We start from the raw sequence: 20,974 nt of genomic DNA, 5'->3' as shown, positions 1-20,974 counted from the left end.
CCAGAAGATCAAATGAATGAGGCGAGCCGAAAATAAAAGAGGGAAAACGGCGATACAAGGCCGCTCGCTCGTCTAATCGTCTTGGGCTTGGAGATTAGGCCGAGCGAGGACATTGTCTTAAACGCTAGAACGTGTAGTGCAGCCCCCAACGCCCCGTCTCCACAAATCCCCTCAAGTTCAATAGTTTCAAAAACTTTGCCTCCCACCCACCCCTAAATCTCTGATCCCCCTTAATCCGGGCTCAGGCCCAGTTCCTATTGGCTAATGGCTTTGGGAAGTAGGAATTAGTGAGAAAGCTTTCAGTTCGTCATCCTCCTCCTCCTCCTCCTCCAAAAAGATATGTGTGTGTAAATATTTAAAAGGGGGTGGTCGGCTTGGATTGGGGGGGCGTCCCTCAAGGACACATAAAGCCAGCCGAGTCCGCGTGGAGGAGACATTCTGCCATACGCCTGGCTTGGAGTAGGAGAGCGGCAAGAAGAAGGTGAGTTTCCTTCCAGCTTTTACACTCGTCTCTCATTAAGATAATTATTATAATACTAATAGCAAAAATGGGAGTGCACTTTATTTATATAGCGCCTTTCCCATGTGCAAGGCACTTAGATTTAATGATAAATTGAAAAAGAAATCATGGAGTCCAACTTGCCTTTTCAGATCGAGCAGCAGGGCATGGCAAAACTGGCACAATCATCTGTAAATGGGCACCAGTGCCAATGGGTGAAAGGAAAACCAAAAAAGAGGAAAGCGTGGAGTCATTACCAAGTAGTCCCTAAAATTGCTTTTCACTTTATATTGGAATTTAACGTGGTGTGGATATCTGCGTTAGTATCGGGTCAGATCTCACCTCTGACTCCAGCCTAAAACTGATGTCCCTGTGATTTAACTGGCAATGCCACTGCAAGTTTTAGCCATCCATTTATTTAGGGTTGCAGGGAGCTGCTACCTACCCGGGCAGCCACGGCTACAAAATAGTAACCAAGTGGTCTACTGAAGGGTACAATCATTAAGTCATATTCTCAGACTAACTTCATCTGATCATTACAGGGGGGCCAGAGTCTACCCTGGTAGTCCTGGATTGGTTGCCATGTCCATCATGGGGCCCACTCACACATAATGCCAGTGCAGAACAACCAGTTAATCTGTTTGGATGTTTCTGGATGAAAAGTCCATTCAAGCAGGGCAAGAACACACAATTACCACAAGTGGGATTTGAACTCAGGATGTTGGAGCCATGAGGCTGAGATGCCAACCTCTGCACTACCATGCTACCTAAGTGGTAGCCACTCTTAAAACTAAAGTTACCAAAAGTGGTTCGGCAGAGTGATGCCATAGAGGAACCATTTAAGATTATTGAAAGACCCAACCACATGAGAGTCCAAGAAAGAGTTCGCAAGTGGGGAGCACAAAATAGACAATCAACCTGAAGACGATGTCCATTCAATGGACTGACCACAAACTTACCAGCTCAGTGATGTGAGATCATTTAATATTAATATTAAGACGTACTTTTTTAACTAATTAATTGAACTTTTTTCTTTTTGACATTATTACTGTTTTATTCTTTTTTTGGCTTTTACTACTTGAATCTTTTTATTATCATCTCGTCTTTCTGTGAAGCCGAACACTTTGTGTGGCATTTCAATTGTATGAAAGGCGCTATATAACTCACCGTCATTATTATTAATGTGCTCGCTTTTGAAACGTGTCACTTTCTACCAACTCCGTGACTTCGCTTCACTTTCTTCTCTGCGTTCGTCGTTTCAAACCTGCGCTAATCCGCTCGTTTCTAACAAGTGATGTACGCGCTTTTTCTGCTTAGTGATTTCTTCTAAATGCTCTCGATGTCATTGTGCATTGGACAAAAGAAACGGGTGCCCCTTTTTAAAAAAAAGTTTCTATAATTGTAAATATTCATTTTCTATACAAGAGAGTAAATATTAACAAAGTAAATGTAATTGTTGAAACAAATAACTTTAGTGTGCATATGATACCAACTGGGGCTTTATTTGCAAGTCTTTGAAGGGGACGTATATCTTCATGGACTCACCCGCCCATTCTTTCCTACGGAGATTTAACATCCTGTTGTCCATCCATCCATCCCGGAATCCAGGAATTTAAGATCAAGCGCGTCTCAGAAATCATCGCCGCACGCTTAAAAATAAAAGTGCAGGGCGACACCATGGAGGAACCAGTTTTGTTTCCCGAAAGGACATCCACTGCAAGTTTCCAGAAAGAACCTTTTATTCAGATCTGCAACCGGCTTCATAATTAGCCTTGAATAGACCATGACAGATTTTGTGAGATACCTGTGGGGTCCTCTTGGGCTCGGGCTGGGATTGGGTTAACTGTTTTGATAACTGGAGCATGTTTCATTTGTCATATATTTGACCATTTATTAAGTTTTTTGCCGCGGTGATTTGCGTGACGCGTGACTGACGTTTGCTTAGATCGCCGCTCGGCTACGTGTACGGGCTCTACATGCAGGTACAAGGCGCGAGCACGCGGGTACGCGGACACGTGCGCGCGACTCTGTGGTCTTTGAAATTCGAAGTTTGCGGGTTTCTTTGCTGACTGGAGAGACGATTTTTTTTTTATTTATACTTTGTTAATTCCTAGTGGAAATTGTTTTTCCACAAGAACTAACATATGAAAACGGAAAACCCTGCATAAAAAATATAAAGCTGAAGTGACTCCACTCAAGTGTCCTTTTTAAATTGTAAATTAGTTGTGACTGAACATTCGCACAGAATGTTTGTTTGTCTCAGAAAGAGGCGACAGTAAATCAAAGTTGCTTAGTGTTGGATGGATTTAATGAACATATTCGTTGATGTCCTCCCTGCGTGGAGTTTGCATGTTCTCCCCGTGTCTGCCTGGGTTTCCTCCAGGTACTCCGGTTTCCCCCCACAGTCCAAAGACATGCAGGTTAGGTGCATTGGCGATCCTAAATTGTCCCTAGTGTGTGCTTGGTGTGTGTGTGTGCGCGCCCTGCGGTGGAATGAAACCCCGTCCGGGGTTTGTTTCCTGCCTTGCGCCCTGTGTTGGCTGGGATCAGCAGACCCCTGTGACCCTGTAGTTAGGAGATAGCGGGTTGGATAATGGATGGATGGATATTCGTTGATTATTAACGTATTTGTATTAGTAGGGGTCTTAAAAGAAAAAAACGAACATAACAGCTTTTAAGGAAAACTTATCCTGTACTGGAGATTTATTTTAATAACATAGCCTATCCATCATAGTTCACCTATTAAGCGGCCAGACCTCCGGCCAACCCCTTAAACTCTGCCCATGCTTTAAACCCGCTATCTGTTGCTGCTTCACGGCTTTGGGTTCAGGTCCCGTCCCTGGTACTGCCTGTTTAGTATGCAAGACCTCCCCGTGACTGCGTGGGCTTTCCTCCCACATCCTAAATATGTGTTAGGTGGTCCACCCGTAAGTGCGGACCTTCATGAATGCACACTAAAGCCCATCGCGCGGTTGGCGACCAAAACACATTTGTGCTTGTTACGGCCCGTTCGATCGACGCGTAGAGATGTGAATGGGCGTGTCTCCAGTCCTGACGTCATTTTCGCCGTGCGGCCACCAGCCTATAGATGGAATCACGCGCTTTCCGGGTTTATTTTTAAGATTTACACAATTTAGTTGTTTGACAAATTTTCATCAAACTTAGTCGAGTATTCTTTCAATACAGCTCTTTAATTTATACAACTGAAATTATTTTTTTCTTTTTTCAGATTTCTTTACTTCATGTTTCATGTGTTTATCAGAAATGCAATTAGGTTGTTTCTTGAAAAAAAAATCTAAACTGGTAAATTACTGACCATCGAAGTGTCCATTGCTTAATCAGTCTATGCTTTGGGGCACCTTGAGGGTATCTCTTCTGTGTCTCCTGATTCAACTTCATGGGCTTTTAGGAGCCAATCAGCAGCCAGAACGGAAAGGTACTGTATAGATAGATAGATAGATAGATAGATAGATAGATAGATAGATAGATAGATAGATAGATAGATAGATAGATAGATAGATAGATAGATAGATAATCTGGAACCAACTACCGAGTCATGGAGCTGAAGCAGAAACCCGGACATCCTTTACGAAGGTTCTGGATGAGACAGAGACGGACCCACCTTCAGGATGTTCTGGGTGTGCGCCCAGGGGTCTCTGATGCCGAGGGGCCTTTTCACCAAACCCAAACTTGATGATCAAGGTTCCCCCCAAACCCCAATTTGGGGAATAAACCGTTTAAAAATATTGTGCAGACTTCTAAAGGGAGGAATACTGAACTGCGTTAAATGACCACCCATTGTCCGTGGGTTGCTTTGTTAAAAGGGGGATCGACTCTTAGCTAAGGAGCTAAGTCACCCTGAGGCCTGTGGGGGTCTTAATCCGGCTTTGGGATGAAATATTAGGAGAGTTTAGTTATTCGTTAATCAAACAAGCTGGATGGAACAAAAAGGTATCATGTGTTGTCCGGGTCACTGAAAGAAATAAAGGAATACATTATTAAATAAATATACAGAAGGAATAAGCAACACAAACATTTCATGACACAGCAGTATTTCTTGCTATAGCACATTTTCATACAAACGATGTGCTCTCATTTGTCATATTTTTAACGGTTTTATGGTTGTAGCAAAGAATCCCTTGATTGGTAATATTGGTTCCTTCTTTGAAATGGTTCTGTGAACAAAACAGAAATCTTGTATGGATAGTATATATCTGGCAATAGAGGAATATTTCATACAAAATAAATTACATAAAGAAACATAGAAATAATTAAAAGTACTGTGAAATGTTACAATACATAAATAATAACAACATAAGAGGTTAGTGAGTATAATGGGTCATGAAATGTATTAAGTATACTTATTTCATTATTTGTACATTTATTTATTTCAGCGATTCAGGGACGCGCACACAACCTGAAATGAAAGCTGAGAGGGCGGGCTCTAGCGAGTGCTGTTTTGTGATTGGTGAATCGTTCGCAGAAGGGATGCTTGTTCTTTCCAAGATTCGGGAAATCCTGTGGCTAATATGCAGGGTCAAAGATCTGACTGTGCACCAGTGTCCGAAGCGGCTACTTTAATGTAAAAAAAACCTCTAAATTCCTCATCAGGAGTCTCCATCTGAGGTTCGCCCGGATGTCTGGTTTCTTTTTCTATTCATTGATTGATTGATACTTTTTCATTTTTAATTGTTCATCATATATAATTTTATTTAGGGTTCTGCTAACTCTATTTTGTGTTATTACTTTTAGTAAGCAGGTTAGTTTGTATCTTTTCGATTTCTACAGCGGTTTTCTTCTGTTCGCTGTGAATGTGACACTTGATGGCTGAAAGTTTGTAGCGTCGCTACCAAAGATTCACCAATCAAAAAACAGGACTCGCCCCCTCAGCTTAAATGAGGAAAAGTGACAGCTCTCATTTCAGGTCTGATTTCATACTGAGTGTGTGTCACTGAAATAAATAAAAGGAAGAAACTTTTAAATAAATATATAGAAGAAATAAGCAACAGAAATCTTTCATGACACAGCTACGTTTCTTTCAACAGCACATTTGCATTTGCTTTACATCAAAGAAGTAGTTACATGCAAAAAAAAAATAAAAAATAAAGTTAGATAAGAATAATAATGCATAAACAGTATGTGCAAATAAATAAATAACGCGCGCCTGCATAAGAAAGAAATATACTTAAGAGAAATAGAGTCCTTAAAATACAGATTTTTTTAAGTCGCTAAATGAGAATTCCGATAATAAAGTCAGATGGCGAGGGTGGACACAAAAAAAAAGAAAGAAAATATGCAGAGGTTCAAAGGGGGCCAAAAGACCACCCAGCCTCCACTATTAATTAACACATTCGATTATTTTTACTCGCACTTCCTGCTGTTATTGTTCATGTATTGTCACAGTACAGTACTTTTATTTATTTATGCACTTAATTTTGTCCGAAATATTCCTCCAATTCTGTCAGGACAGAATGGAATGATCAAGAAAACGTAACTTCGCCTGGGTTATTTTATGCCGTAAGAGCTGCTGTCATCTGTTCAGGGCCATTTATAGAACCTGTAACCGAGCTAAATAAAGTTTATTTCTGGAATCTTCATATGCACGGTTGCGGGGGTTTACGACAATTTCTGATTCTGACCGACAGAGACCCACAAAATATTGAAACATAATTTTATCACAGTTAAGTTAAAATTATAACTAAATAATTTTTGGTGTTTTCTTGTTTTTTGGCCGAATGTAGCCATCAAGGGTGTCTTTGCATATTAATATCCCCCTGTCTTTTAACCGGAATGGTTCAGCCCGTCCGCACGCGCTTGAAACAGAGCGGGAGTCTCCCACTTGCTACTTCACGTTAGATGCGCGCTCGTTTTGCTTCAGTTGAGGTGTTGCAGTCCGAGTCCGAGTTGCAGAACAGAAAGGAAAAGCTTGAAAAAGAAAGAAGAGAGGGCGTCGGCCAATTTTTTCACAAAGAAAGGTCAGTTTATTAGAGTTTGCCCATTCTCCATAAGTGGTGCAAACAAACCCGTTTACAAGACCATTCAATCGAACCCAAGAAACCAAACGATCAAAAAATCAAACTAGAAGTCAAACCGAATAAGTCGGGGTTGCTTATTAGTAATTGATCCACAAAGAACGTGGTGTATTGCAATAAACAGGAAACGACACATTTCGGATGTCAGTTGTTTTAAATAAGCAGCTTTTTAATAAGAGTATCTGTGGGCTGATACAAAAAAAGATGAGTCTTGTTCAGAAAGCGGACGCCATCTCCTTCTTGTTGTTTGTTTTAGACTGTCCTACCCATTCTACAAACCCTGAAGTTAAGGTTCGTGGGGGTAAGGCCAGGTACACCAGGGTCCCTAATCTTAAATTCAAGTGGCGTCTGCTTTCTGAACAAGACCCAAAAAGGTTATTTCCGCCTTTCAAAAATAAATGTTTAATAGCGTAGATTCATAAATGTGTTTAATGTGAAATGTGGGAGCAGAACACAATGAAGAGAAGGGACTAACATTGTATGGCAAGGAAACAGTATGGTGTTTAAAAAAGATGAAATAGTGCCAGAATGCCAGTTAAAAGTAAAATCTGAAGATGTCCAGCAAGGGAATCTCTTTAGTTATCTGAATGACATGTTAACACGGGATTAGATGAAGTGATCAGGAAATCAAGAGCAGGATTGCTATGGCTAAAGCGACTCTTACGTAGTTACAACACCAACTCAGAAATCAGCACACATCACATAAAATGAAGGTGAAGATTCTGAGGTGTTACGTTTGGCGAAATGTGGACTGTGAGAAAATCATATGAAAGGCAGGCCAGAGAGCTGTGTGATGTATTCTTAGAAGAATGCTAAACATTTTGTGGACAGATAAAGTAATAAAGAAGGAGTATTAAAACACACAAGTGAAAGACTTTAAGTAAGATAGGGAAGTGATCATTTGGGACACATCACCAGAGCTGAAGACCAGTGGCGTAGCTGGCATGCTGAAGGCCCCTGTGCAGCGCCCTGAGGTGGGCCCCTCCTGTCTGGCATAACTCTTATTTGCAATTAGATCCTAGGGAATGGATGGGCAGTGGCATCTGCGACCACATCACTATCAGATCACACTCTGGTGACAAACAAACCGGCTCTCTAAAGTGAATTTGTAATCACTTTTTTAATAGCTTTATTACAGCCACTGTAAATTAGCAAAAATAAAATAAATTGTGGGAATGGAATGTGTGAGGTGTGGGTAGTAGTACTAGTCGTACATAAATATATGTAACATGTGGACCCGTTTACTTTTCCAAGACAACTTTTTTAAGGAATATAATTAAAACTAGCTAGCCGACGTCCACCATGGCATACCGCGGTGTAAGAATAGGAACGGAAAATGGTGCATTGCCTTCGTCAACCCTTTGTGTCAAGAAATAACCCACTGATAGGAACAGGCAGTTGCCAGATCCCGGAAAAGAGATGATGTCGTATAAAAACCCGTCGACAGAGAAGATACTGTCGTTCATTATATAACAAAGACTTAGGAAACAACCGTCGCAGTATGCCGAAAATAGCAAGGTGTATGGGAGGCCGCAGGCAGCATGGGGAAGGGTTTGGAAGAGGACGAATAGGAATCGAGAAATGCCGTGTCGGCTGCGTGTGGGCGGGACCGGTTTTGAAGTGGAAGCAGGACGAACCAGAAGAGAAATATATATAAGAGATGTAAAGAAAGCTAGTAAGCAGAAACTGTTCAGTGCTATAAAATGAAGCCATTTCAATTTGTAACAAATTAAAACGAAAAGACTGGCTGACAGGACACCACTACACAACCGACCTGTTTTACACAAGTTATAATAATAATAATAATACATTTTATTTATACAAGGCGCCTTTCAGAGAACTCAAGGACACCGAACAAACAATAAATAAATAAATAAAAAACACAATTATAAACAACTTAAAACATCAGAAAATCTAAAAATTAAAACCAAACAAAACCACCATAATTAGGAGGAAGAAGAAAAAGCCATTTTAAACAAATGTGTTTTAAGTTTACATTTGAAAGATGAATATGATTTGATATTTCGGAGATCCACAGGTAATGAGTTCCAGTGCTTGGGAGCAGAACGGCTGAAAGCTCCTCGGACGGGAGGAACGGTCAGATGGGTGGAGGAAGAGGATCTAAGGTTACGGGAGGGAATGGCAACATGTAGAAGGTCAGACAGATATGGAGGTGCGAGGTTATGGATGGCCTTAAAAGTTAGTAGCAGAATCTTAAAATCAATACGAAACTTGATTGGGAGCCAATGAAGCTGCTGCAAGACCGGAGTAATATGGTGAAAAGATGGGATTCCAGTGATGATACGTGCTGCAGAATTCTGGACTAACTGAAGCTTATGAAGAGATTTATTAGGGAGACCAAAGAGGAGTGAATTGCAGTAGTCCAGCCGAGAAGTGACAAGACTGTGAACAAGAATGGCAGTAGTATGAGGAGTGAGGGAGGGACGAATGCGATTAATATTACGTAAGTGGACGTAAGCAGACCGGGTGATGTTATTAATGTGACATTGGAAATATAGAGTACTGTCGAGGATGACACCCAGACTCTTGACCTGAGGTGATGGGGAAACAACAGAGTTATCAATAATAAAAGAAAGATTATTGGTTTTGGATAATGATGATTTTGAACCAATGAGGAGAACCTCAGTTTTGTCACTGTTTAATTTAAGAAAATTTGAAGAGAACCAGGATTTAATTTCAGGAATGCAGTCAATAAGTTCTGAGAAAATGGACGTCAGAAAGTGGTCACGCTCACAAATCTTCACTGTAGTGACACTAACGCACAGTCAGCCATACTAAGGTACGCAATAAAACAGATTACAGATCTGTTAAACTGTTAACGTTTATAAAAATGGAACTCACTGACAAGTCACAAAGTATATTACTTATAATATCACTAGCATCGTAAAATACTCACTTGTGTGCCTTATGTTGCTCAAAAGTCTCAACAATGTTTGACGCGTCAAGTTGTCCGACACGCTCGTTTTTGATTGAGAGTCCTGCCGAGCCACTAAGTCCGTCTTGTGATGTGGTGCTTCTGAGGTTGGAGGACGATCGTTCACACTCATGCAACAGTCATTGGCGTAGTCGGCAGTAACACGTAAGCCGTGACGACAGTGACCTATCAGCCAACAGTTCAAAACAGTCCACTTGGTTGACAGGATGGATTGAAAACACACAATGAAATGACAACAATTGAGTGGAAAATGCCGGTGAAATGTTGGCGCCATAGCATTTAACGAGAAGATCGGCAGCAGCATACAATTTGGCGTCAGTCGTCGAGGTCAGATTTGATGATGACAAGACATTGAATTTCGAAGCCACTACATTGAGACTGTGAAACCACTGTTTTAGTTAAGTTGTTAACATTTTTTTTTTTAAATCTATACAGCGACAAGTGGGCCCCCCAAACTAGCAGACCTTTGTGCTTTGCACAATCTGCACAATCCATTCCTTCGCCATAGGCTGAAGGCATTAAAAGTCTTGAATTGCTGGGTACAATCAATAAAAAAAGAGCCTGAGGAAGGCAGAAAAGCCCCATCAGTGGAAATGCAGTCAGGTGGTTCAGGAACAACGTGAGCTGCAAAGACAGTTTTAGCATGTTAAGGTAAAGAGACGGGTGCAAAACCATGATACCCAAAGTCTGCATTGGGCATGGCGCTTAGAGAGAGAAAGAGAGCGAGAGATTTCACAAAAGTGTTGTGTTATTTTGCTAAGACACTGCCTGTGTGTGCCACCAGTAATGAACGTGCTTCAGTTATCTAGTGAGGTGAAGTACACACATAGCAAAGGGACAAGTGGCAAGAACTGAACAAAAGTTATATGGATACATTTAGTTAACCAAGCTGAAGTTTAGTTAAGACGATAAATATGAACAGCATTATATGACAGAGAGGGTAGGTGTGAAAGGCCCTATACAATAGGCATTAAAGGAACTATATGATAGGCATAAAGATATGAACGGCAGTATATAATAGATAGATAGATATGAAGAGCACTATATGACAGACTGACAGATATCAAAGACACAGTATGACACATAACTAACTATCAGAATGCATTTGATAAGGTGCCACATGAGATGCTGGGCATCAAACTAAAAGAAATGGGAATTCAGGGTGATGTTCTTAGGTGGGTGCAGAATTTGCTTAAGACACAGGAAGCAGAAGGTGATGGTGTGAGGAAACTCATCAGAATTGGCCGATGTTAAGAGTGGTGACCAGCAGGGGTCAGTGCTGGGGCTGCTGCTATTTTTAATATTTATAAATGATTTAGATAGGAATATAAGGAGCAATCTGGTTAAATTGGTAGATGATGCCAAGATAGGTGGATTAGCAGATCATTTGGAATCCATTATACAGTATCATCACAGAAGGACTTAGACAGCAGACAGGCTTGAGCAGATTTGTGTGCAATGAAATTTAATGTCAGTAAATGTAAAGAATTAAACATAGGAAGTAAAAATATGAGGTTTGAATACACAATGGGGGTCTGAAAATCGAGAGTCCACCTTATGAGAAGGATTTAGGAGTCATAGTGGACTCTAAGGTATTGACTTCCAGACAGTGTTGAGAAGCCATTAAGAAGACTAACAGAATGTCAGGTTATATAGCGCCTTGATGTGTGCAGTTCAAGTCACAGGAGGTGACGCTCAGCTTTATAACACACTGGTGAGGCCTCATCTGGAGTCCTGGGTGCAGTTTATGACTCCATAAAGACACAGCAGCACAAGAGAAGGTCCAGAGAAGAGCGACTCGGCTGATTCAGGGCTACAGGGGATGAGTTATGAGGAAAGATTAAAAGAGCTGAGCCTTTACAGGAGAAGAAGAGGAGACCTGACTGAAGTGTTTAAAATGATGAAGGGAATTAGTCCAGTGGTTCGAGACGGTGACTTTAAAATGAGTTCATCAAGAACACGGGGATACAGTTGGAAACTTGTGAAGAGGACATTTCACACAAACAATGGGAAGTTTTACTTTACACAAAGAACGATAGACTCTTGGAATAAGCAACCAAGTAGTGTGGTGGACAGTAAGACGTTAGGGACTTTCAACACTCAACTTGATGTTTTTTTTTTTAGGAGAAATAAGTGGACAGGACTGGCAAGCTTTGTTGGGCTGAATAGCCTGTTCTCGTCTAGAGTGTTCTAATATGAAAGGCACTATACTGTATGTCAGACAGGTAGAAGTGAAAGACAATGTGATATATAGGTAAATAGATATGAAAGGCACTATATGGTTGACAGGAGAATATGAAAGGCATTATATCAGAGACATGTCCAATTGAAAGACACTACATGATATATAGATAAGCAGATAACAAATTAACTATATAACTGTTTCTTAAATTTCACTTGGGGTCAATAAAGTGTCTATCATATGACAAACAGGTAGATACGAAAGACACTATATGACAAATAAAAGAGTGACTTAATCAAGTAGACAAGTCAATCCTGGGCTGCCTGGCTCTGCGCACTTAACGCGGGGGTTCAGTAATAGATGGGTAGATCAGCGGTTATTAAAGGCGTTATAAGACTAAAGCTGTATAGGACCTGCAGAAACAAACTACAACCATAGATGATAAAGATGCTACAGTAAAGCTGACCATTGATGCTCTTTCCAGGCTCGCTATTTCCAGGTCAGACTCGCAGGGCCAGTCCTGGTTGCTGGAGACGGCACTGGACGTGATGCCCCTCACACACACATGCTGTACCTTTGTTCGCTTTCACAAGTCCCCAGTTAATCTCTGGGATGTCTGAGGAGACCTCTGGGCATACTGGTTAAATGTGCATGCTCAACAGGGACAGTGACAGGATCGACTGTATGCCCAGGTCTCTACTTGCGTTAACATTTGCAGGGCTTTAAGTCAGTTTCAAGTTTGTTTTGATTGTGATAAGATTACTCCTTTTTGTCAGTTTTCTAGCTCTGACCTCACATCTTTTTGACAGTTTGTCATAGTGCAGTCTAAAACGTGAAAATCAGACAAATAAAAAGAACTCCACAGTTTTTTTTTTTTGGCTGCATGGCTGAGCAAAAAATTCATATTGAGAAAGCAAATAATCCTGGGGCATCCCAGGCCATTGCATTTGCTCGCCGTTCAGGCTACAGTTTGTGCTCATTAAAAAAGCCTTCTTACTGACTTGAGTAGCCTTTAAAAACTTTCAGCACAGCCATGGCATTCAGAGGTCATTAGTGTGGTACAACCTCATAGTGCACTTGACTTTCTTTTAGTTCTCATCAAGTTGCATTCTTTGTTTTAACCAGCAGGTGTCAGCGTTAACTTCTTTTTTTGAGAGGCCTCTTCAAGCCGGGATGAATTTCTTTCGCTGTTTCAGTGCCGGTGGAGACGGAGAGAGGTGCTTTCAGACGTCAGGCTCCCTGGATGTGGTGTATAATCTGCACCAGCAGATGGCCGAGCACTTCCAGGTCATCCCAACAGCGGGCGCTCTTCCATCACTGCATACGTATTCAGTGGCTGAGAAGCTGGCAGGTTGGTTTATCTCAATCACACATTTAGTAGCAGTCATGTGGTCAGAGTATGGTGTGACTGTTTCTTGCATGTCCGACCAACATACGACATGTCAGAACTCATACATGCTAGAATAAAAAACTAAGGGTACTTGTGTACTAAACGGACAGCACGGACGGCTAGCACCCTTAGGGGCCTATAGGCAACTGTGCTCCACCCCCACTAACTTCAAGGTTACAACAACACTTATTTCTGTCGCACATTTTCATACAAACAATGTAGCTCAAAGTGCTTTACATGATGAAGAAAGAGAAAAAAGACAAAAAAATTAAAATAAGAGAACACTAATTAACATGGAATAAAAGTAAGGTCCGATGGCCAGGGAAGGCAGAAAAAACAAAAACAAACTCCAGACGGCTGAAGAAAAAAATAAAATCTGCAGGGGGTTACAGCTACGAGACCACCCAGCATTCTACCTAACATAAATGACCTCAATCAGTGGCATTCAGGGTTCTCATGGAAGAATTGGATGATGATGATCATGTGGACTTCTGGCCTTTAATCTATGCAACTTTAAGGTTAGTATTTGTGGTTGGGGTAGGTTAGTCTAATAATTAATTAAGCAACCGGGGCGACTGACCTACCCCAACCACAAATACTAACGTTAAAGTTAGAGGTATAGGTCCCTAAGGGTACTAGCTGTCTGTGCTGTCCTTTTAGTATACAAGTTCCAAACTCAGATTTGAAAATGGGTTGGTCACTTGATCACAACATAGCATTACATTCCTAAACCCTCTTAATTGGGCTCAGGGTGACAGGGAATGGTTTAAAGACTACCCTGGATGCTGAGCTGGTTCTTTCCTGGGTCCTTTTACACACACAATCACTATTCAAAGCACTTTACATAGGGAGTGGGGAACCACTTCAGCCACCACCAATGTGCAGCATCCTCCTGGATGACATGATGGCGGCCATTTTGTACCAGTACATTCACCACACATTAGCTATTAGGTGAGGAGCGGATGAGAAATACAATTTGGGGGCCAAAATGGATGGGCTGTGGTGACCAATTTAGCCTGGACTTCGGGAAACACCCTACACTTTATAAAGGGATCTTTTATTACCACAGAGAGTCAGGACTTTGGTTTTGTGTCTCATTCCTAAGTCGACGTCATTTTTACAGCACAGGGTCCCCGTCACCGCACTGGTGACTACAGGGTAAGCGCCCCCTGCTGGTCTCTCCAACACCACTCACAGTAGCATCCCAAGCTTTTTTCTAGATGAACTCCCAGCCCATACTCATTTAGTTTGAGGGGGATTACCTGTTCTGAAGGGCATGTGGTGTGGCTGCTGGCGGAGGACTTGGATGGACCTTCAAATGTTGACAACAACAACACTTATTTCTATAGCACATTTTCATGCAAATAATGTAGCTCAAAGTGCTTTACATGATGAAGAAAGAGGAAAAAGACAAAGGAAAAATTCAAATCAGAGAACACTAATTAACATAGAATAAAAGTAAGGTCCGATGGCCAGGGAGGACAGAAAAAACAAAAAACAAACCAGACGGCTGGAGAAAAAATAAAATCTGCAGAGGTTCAAAGGTCATGAGACCACCCAGTCCCCTCTAGGCATTCTACCTAACATAAATGATCAGTCCTCATTGTATTCGGGGTTCTCATGGAAGGACTTGATGATGATGATGGTCATGTGCACTTCTGGCCTTTAATCCATGAATGTAGGAACATCATGGTGCTTTGATTAGGTGGTGGTGGCATAGGTCGCCACCACAGAAAACCGGGAAAAGAACAGAAGAGAGGGTAGGGGTTAGTATGGATTTTGGAGCCACCATGAATAATCATGATAATTAATTGAATATACAGAGCATCAGGATTAAACTAAAATGAAGTTATGAGAAAGCCATGTTAAAGTAATGTGTTTTCAGCAGTGTTTTAAAATGCTCCACTGTATTAGCCTGGCGAATTCCTATTGCCAGGCTATTCCAGATTTTAGGTGCATCAAGAGGATTGTTAGGCTGAATTGCCTGTTCTCTTAACAATCGTTTGATGTCCTAATATAAATTATTTTCAATTGTGCCCGAAGGCTTCTGTGTATAGCCCTCCGCCTTTATAAAGGCCTCACTCTTGATACACAGCCAGTGCTGAGAGTCAGCCACATATCCCGTAGACCACATTGGTGTTTGCCCATCAAGCCACCTGAGTCCATGAGCAGAACGTGTCATCCATGGGGGGGCACCGACTTTCCCTTGATGGTGTCCTGCTTACTTTTTATTTCTTCTCTTGATTTATATTGGTGGCAGTGGTAGGATGTTTTCTATCTTTAACTCACAGGCCTGTTTTTAAACAGAGCTCATCCTAGAAGTACGCTACGGCACCCAGCAGAAGCAGCGCAGAAGCCGGACTGCCTTCACCATCCCGCAGCTGGAGGCCCTGGAGCGGGCTTTCCAAAAGACCCAGTACCCCGACGTGGTGACCAGGGAGCGGCTTGCTCTGTGCATCAACCTGCCAGAGGCCCGAATCCAGGTATGCATCTATCCATAAACCTTCATTGTGAGAACTACAGACACGTGACCTAAGTTACCAAGCAGTGGGGCAGACAGTAGGTTATTTAAGGACCTTCTAAACTCGACTTGATGTTACTTTGGAGGAATTAAGTGGATAAGATTAGAGAGCTCTATTGGGCTGAATGGCCTGTTCTCAGCAAAGTCTTTCTAATGTTTTAATGGCTGCTGCCATCAGAGAGACCACAAAATAGAGGAGGAAAAAGAAACATCCATAACAACAGTCAGTCGGCCCGGTGATGGGGGGGTTTGGGCCTGGAAATCACCTGTGGCTGTAGGCCTGGCGCTCACCCAGTGGCCTCGTCCGCCCTTTAGTTCAGAAACCGTCAATCAGTCACTCCTGCAATACACAGGCAGATGCACCTTTGCCATTTTTCATCTTATATCACAGAAATCCTTCCATTACTGAGATTGTTCTTCTGGGATGCATAACAGAAACTCCTAATTCCATGTCTACATTCCCTGCCATATATGTAAAAGCTGGTAGTCCCACTCTGTTGAGCATTCGTTGTTAAAGCTTAACATGTCAGTTGGAATGTCTTTCGTGAAGTACAAAGTGATAAAATGCATTGTATTTTTCATTCCAACAGATGGCGCATCACAAACATTACAACCGCTGCTCAGCATCCTTCAGCAAATGCCAGTTTACTGAGGGAGCAGACAAACTAGAAATTAATAGAGGAAAATTTAAATAGAAAATCTATCCATCCATGTAAGAAGTCAATTTTTGTCCTTCTGACAGCTACAATTAAAGAAAGCTCGGCGCCATTCAGGTCTGCTGGTGTAACCTAAAGTGTCCTCCATATTCCTTCTGTTTACTTCAGTTCTAGTTATCTTAAGGCTGAGGGTTCAAGTCCATGTGGAGTCTGCATGTTTTACCTGCTACTCCATTTTTTATTTTAATGACATTTTAAAGACATGCGTTTGGTGAATTGCTGTGACCGGATGGATTGGCGTCCCATCCAGGATGGGGTCCAGAGTTTCCACTCAGTTTTGCTCATCACTTGTGCATCTTTTTTTTCCTCATTCATCCCAAGTCCCGATTCTTTGCTCCCACGCGCTACGTCACTGCCTTCATGTCCTTTTGCTTTCTGCAGGTCTGGTTCAAGAACCGGAGGGCCAAGTTCCGTAAGGGCCAGCGTGGCTCAACGAGTGCCAGCAGTACTGCCAAGCAGGGTGAAGGGCTGCAGGATGAGAAGAAGCCCGTCGATGGGGGGCCCACTGGAAAGACGACACCGTCGGGCCTGTCCTCGGAGGGTGACACATCTCGACCTGCTGGCTTCTCGGGCACCTTGTCTCCTTTTCTGCAGGGCTCCAGGGAGGCTCTTGCATTTTCATCCCCTGCTTTAAGTTTTCTTCCTCCTCCTCCTCCTCCACTTTCTTACTGGCATCCATTCCAGCAGATTTGCCTGAGCCCTGCATTTGATTTGCCCCCTCAAGGTGGCACCAAGTCACCATGCAGTCCTGGCCAAGGAATATGCCAGCACTCGGGGGATCTCCCTTTGTTCTGGCACCAAAAGTGCCCTTCTGTAGCAATTGGCACAAATGGAAAGAACCCTACAACTGAGAAGATGTAGCCACTCGGTGGGCTGCACACACCCGAAATTTAAAAAATAAACACTGGAAGTGAAAATCCCGAAAGCTTTGGACAGTGGGCTGTAGAGAAAGGCGCATGAAGATCGTTTGGAGGCAGGAGCTCAGTGCCAGTGACTTTACATTATATAGCGCCTTTCCACAGTGAAAGATGCCTCGAAGGACCGTCACACTCTGTGTCTCCCTCAAAGTCACACAAGTAGAGATTGAAACAGCATCTTTATGCTTTACTGTGCAGTGCTCGAACCACTAGGCTGCAATGACAAGAGTGGAGATGGCATGTCATGGCCACTCTTGGGGCCCTGCTCTCTCACAGGCTTTGGAAACAAGCAGTTGTATTTATATAGCGCCTTTACATACAGTAGGTTCACTACAGTAAGGATTGTAAATGTGCAGAGAGCTGGCATATCATAAATCTAATGTGTTGTGTGTGGCGATTGCTGCTGTCAGGTCAGGAGGAAGCCTCAGAAGTGAGTAGCGATTAACAACTGGGTCGGCTTTAAGAGGACGTTTACGACGGCCTGCTTTAATAATAAAGTAAACTACCAGGTTAACGTGGACATTTAGAGATTAAAGACGAAATTTTCAGTTGAATCACAAAATAGACCTTTTCACTGTGTCCTTAATTTTTTTCTCTGTGGCTCAAATATGCTGCCGTGCATTCTGATGTTGTGAAGCTGCAAAAAAAAAAAAAAAGACAACGCAGTAGATGGTATGTGAGACCTTTAAAATGTATCGCGTCATTATGATGGAGAATATGCGACACTTGAATATAAAAGGACCACCAATGCATTTGTATGTTGGCATTTTGCTTCACCACATCCAGCCATTCATCAAACATCGAAGCGCACACATCGATGACAAAGCGGCTTTCTGTCACGTGTAGATAGTAAACAGAGACTCTGACGTCACGCTCCGACTTTTATCACACTGCGCCCCCCGACATTTTGTTGGTACTGCAACTCGTGCACGTGTCTCCAGGTTTATACTTCACATGGTGATGTGACGCGTGCTCAGGCGGACGTTAAGCAAGCGTTGTGCTGTTTATGCTTGGCACTTTACGTACATCTGGAAGATTCCACCAGGTGGCAGTACGAGATATCCTGACGGTGAGAAAACGTTCGGCTTCACTGTGTTGTGAATTGCCTGAAACATCCATTAAATTCCGAAGACACCTTGCCACAATAACGCTGAAGATGATGTTTAATGATTACATGCATCAATCCGGGGATGCGCCCATTCCAGCAGGCATCGGGCGCGAGAAAGAAACAAAATCCCTGGACGGAGTGTCAGCTCATCGCAAGGTGAACACAAGCACACACATACACTAGCGTCTCCAAATCCGCAAAACTTCATGTCTTTGGAAGGAAATCCACCAGGAAAACATTTTCATTCCAGACAGGGAACACCAGCGACGTGACTCCTTACTGCATGGCAGCAGCGCTACGGCTCTGCCACCGTGCCACCCCAACATGTGTAGTATTCATTATTTAAATGAAGTTAACGACTTGCCTGTAAAATGTAACATCCATCCATTTTCCAACCCGCTGAATCCGAATACAGGGTCACGGGGGTCTGCCGGAGCCAATCCCAGCCAACACAGGGCACAAGGCAAGAACCAATCCTGGGCAGGGTGCCAACCCACTGCAGGACACACACATTATACATACTTTAATGCATTTCATCGTGTAAATCTAAGGATTCTAAAAACTGCCTTTTGGCGATTTCTGTTTCGCTACATTTCGGTTAGCGTATACATTATTGCAACTTATTTCATCTCATATCTAGTATTTAAATTCTTCGGTACTAATAATTAGTTTAGATTATGTATTATGCATTTTATTGTTCTCTGGTCGTCGGCGTGAGCGATAATTAGTGGTTTTTAGCTGCGATTATTAATATGATAAAATAAAGTTATAAAGCACAGGATAGGGATAATGGAACATTTCAGTCATGTGAGGTTTTCATTCTAACCTCGGTTATCATTTATTCCATTGTAAATGAGCAGCTACTTGGGTACTGCCACCTGGACTTGACATTGACATTTGACATGTACTCTAATAACGTGTAAGGCGTGTTACTACATTTTTATTTCATTAAAATTTATTTCTAAGCATGTCGTCAAATTTTAAGTCTTGTCTAAACAACAGTGTACAGATTAAGTTTGGCACCAGTTTCGATAGAATTCATATCATAGGCGAATAGCGAGCCGCCTACTCATCACAAATTGCAGTAAGGAGACCCTTAAGGGTTCGCTTCCCAGGTCCTCCCTGTGTGGGGTTTGCATGTTCTCCCCGTGTCTGCGTGGGTTTCTTCCCACAGTCCAAAGACATGCAGGTCAGGTGTATTGGTGATCCTAAATTGCCCCTAGTGGGTGTGTGCCCTGCGGTGGGCTGGCGCCCTGCCTGGGGATTTGTTCCTTCTTTGCTCCCTGTGCTGGTTGGGATTGGCTCCAGCAGACCCCCGTGACCCTGTGTTAGCATATGGCAGGTTGGGTAATGACTGACAATGAATAATGGGCCGACCTCGTCTCCTCCCTCATTGAAGGAAGCCCGGGCCGGTTTTGAGACCCAGTTCACTCCTGGATCCATCTTTGTACATTTCATATTGCACCTTTCTAAAATGTACCCAAGTGGCTAAAGCAGACTTTGTTTTAGACACTAGGGGGCACACTCTCCACATGATGGTGTAAGGCAGGGGTCCCCAAGTCCAGTCCTGGTGGTCCGCAGTGGCTGAAGGTTTTCATTATCACTCTTATCCTAATGAGTTTTCCCTGCTCTTGAACTCCTTTTCCCTTCATTTTAATAGCCCTGTTTTTAAGGATTCAGTCCTCTGAATTGATTTGTTTCTTCATTAAATGGCAGCCAAACAGAAATGAGACGACAGGTCACCAGCCAAACTGGAACATCAAACTCCAGCCAATTTCACTCCAGCCAGTTTCTTAATGAGAAGCCCATTCTTGCTGTTCATTTCAGCCGTAATTGAATATCAGGACTTGTTCCTGCTCTCGTTCTGCCACAGCAGACTGTTGATTTTCTGTTTTTTCTAAGACCACCGTCAAGATGTTTGGGTGACCTGAGCAGATCTTCACCTTTTCTTTATTTTCAGGTGAGCTGGTCATGTTTTGTGTCTCATCATTGTTTGGCTCCTCATTAAGGAAAAAGAAAGAACTAAGGGGGTCTGAGTCTCATCAATTAAAATGAAGGTAAAACAAGTGAATGAGCAGCACTGATTAAGAAGAGGGTTAGAATGAAAACCTGCGGCCACTGAGGAGTACCAGGACCACTTGGAGTTGGACCCCCGTGATTTTTGTTTTTCATGCTGATTAGCACCTTTCAAAAGTTCACTTCAGGCTGATTGTGAAGCTCGTCTCTCTCACAGCTGTCTTATCTTATATAGCGCCTTTACATACTGTGCCCAGTTTAAAAGTTGACTACTGTCATGTCCACGATATGCACACCCTTAGGGTAAAATGATTCTTAGCCACTTGGGGTGGAGTGGGGGGGTTCCTACATGATGTTACAAGGGTTCGCTGTTGATTTTGGGTGGCACGGTGGTGCAATGTGTGGTGCTGCTGCCTCACGGTAAGGAGACCGGGATGTGCTCGGCGTGGAGTTTGTGTGTTCTTCCCGTGTCTGATTGCTCCAGTTTTCTCCCACAGTCCAAAGATATGCAGGTTAATTTGTTGTAGTGTGTGTTTGGTGTGTGTGTGGGTGTTTGCCCTGTGATGGACTGGCACCCAATCCAGGGTTTGTTCATGTGTTGCTCCCTATGCTAGCTGGGATGGGCTACAGCAGACCC

The 20,974-nt window shown here is 42.7% G+C and overlaps 1 protein-coding gene across 1 annotated transcript; it reads left to right on the top strand.

Annotated features, from left to right (window-relative positions):
• The first annotated feature begins 465 nt into the window (after positions 1-465).
• zgc:101100 (uncharacterized protein LOC445169 homolog) lies at positions 466-17,844 on the top strand. Its single transcript, XM_039764633.1, has 4 exons — positions 466-481; positions 12,795-13,020; positions 15,367-15,542; positions 16,678-17,844. The coding sequence occupies exons 2-4, from the start codon at positions 12,843-12,845 to the stop codon at positions 17,155-17,157; spliced, it is 834 nt and encodes a 277-aa protein (XP_039620567.1). The 5' UTR covers positions 466-481; positions 12,795-12,842; the 3' UTR covers positions 17,158-17,844.
• The last annotated feature ends 3,130 nt before the right edge of the window (positions 17,845-20,974 follow it).

Source organism: Polypterus senegalus, chromosome 10, assembly GCF_016835505.1.
Source record: "Polypterus senegalus isolate Bchr_013 chromosome 10, ASM1683550v1, whole genome shotgun sequence".
NCBI classification, from domain to species: Eukaryota; Metazoa; Chordata; class Cladistia; order Polypteriformes; family Polypteridae; genus Polypterus; species Polypterus senegalus.
The sequence above is the reverse complement of the archived record's forward strand: the minus strand, read 5'-3'. Positions and strand labels throughout refer to the sequence as shown.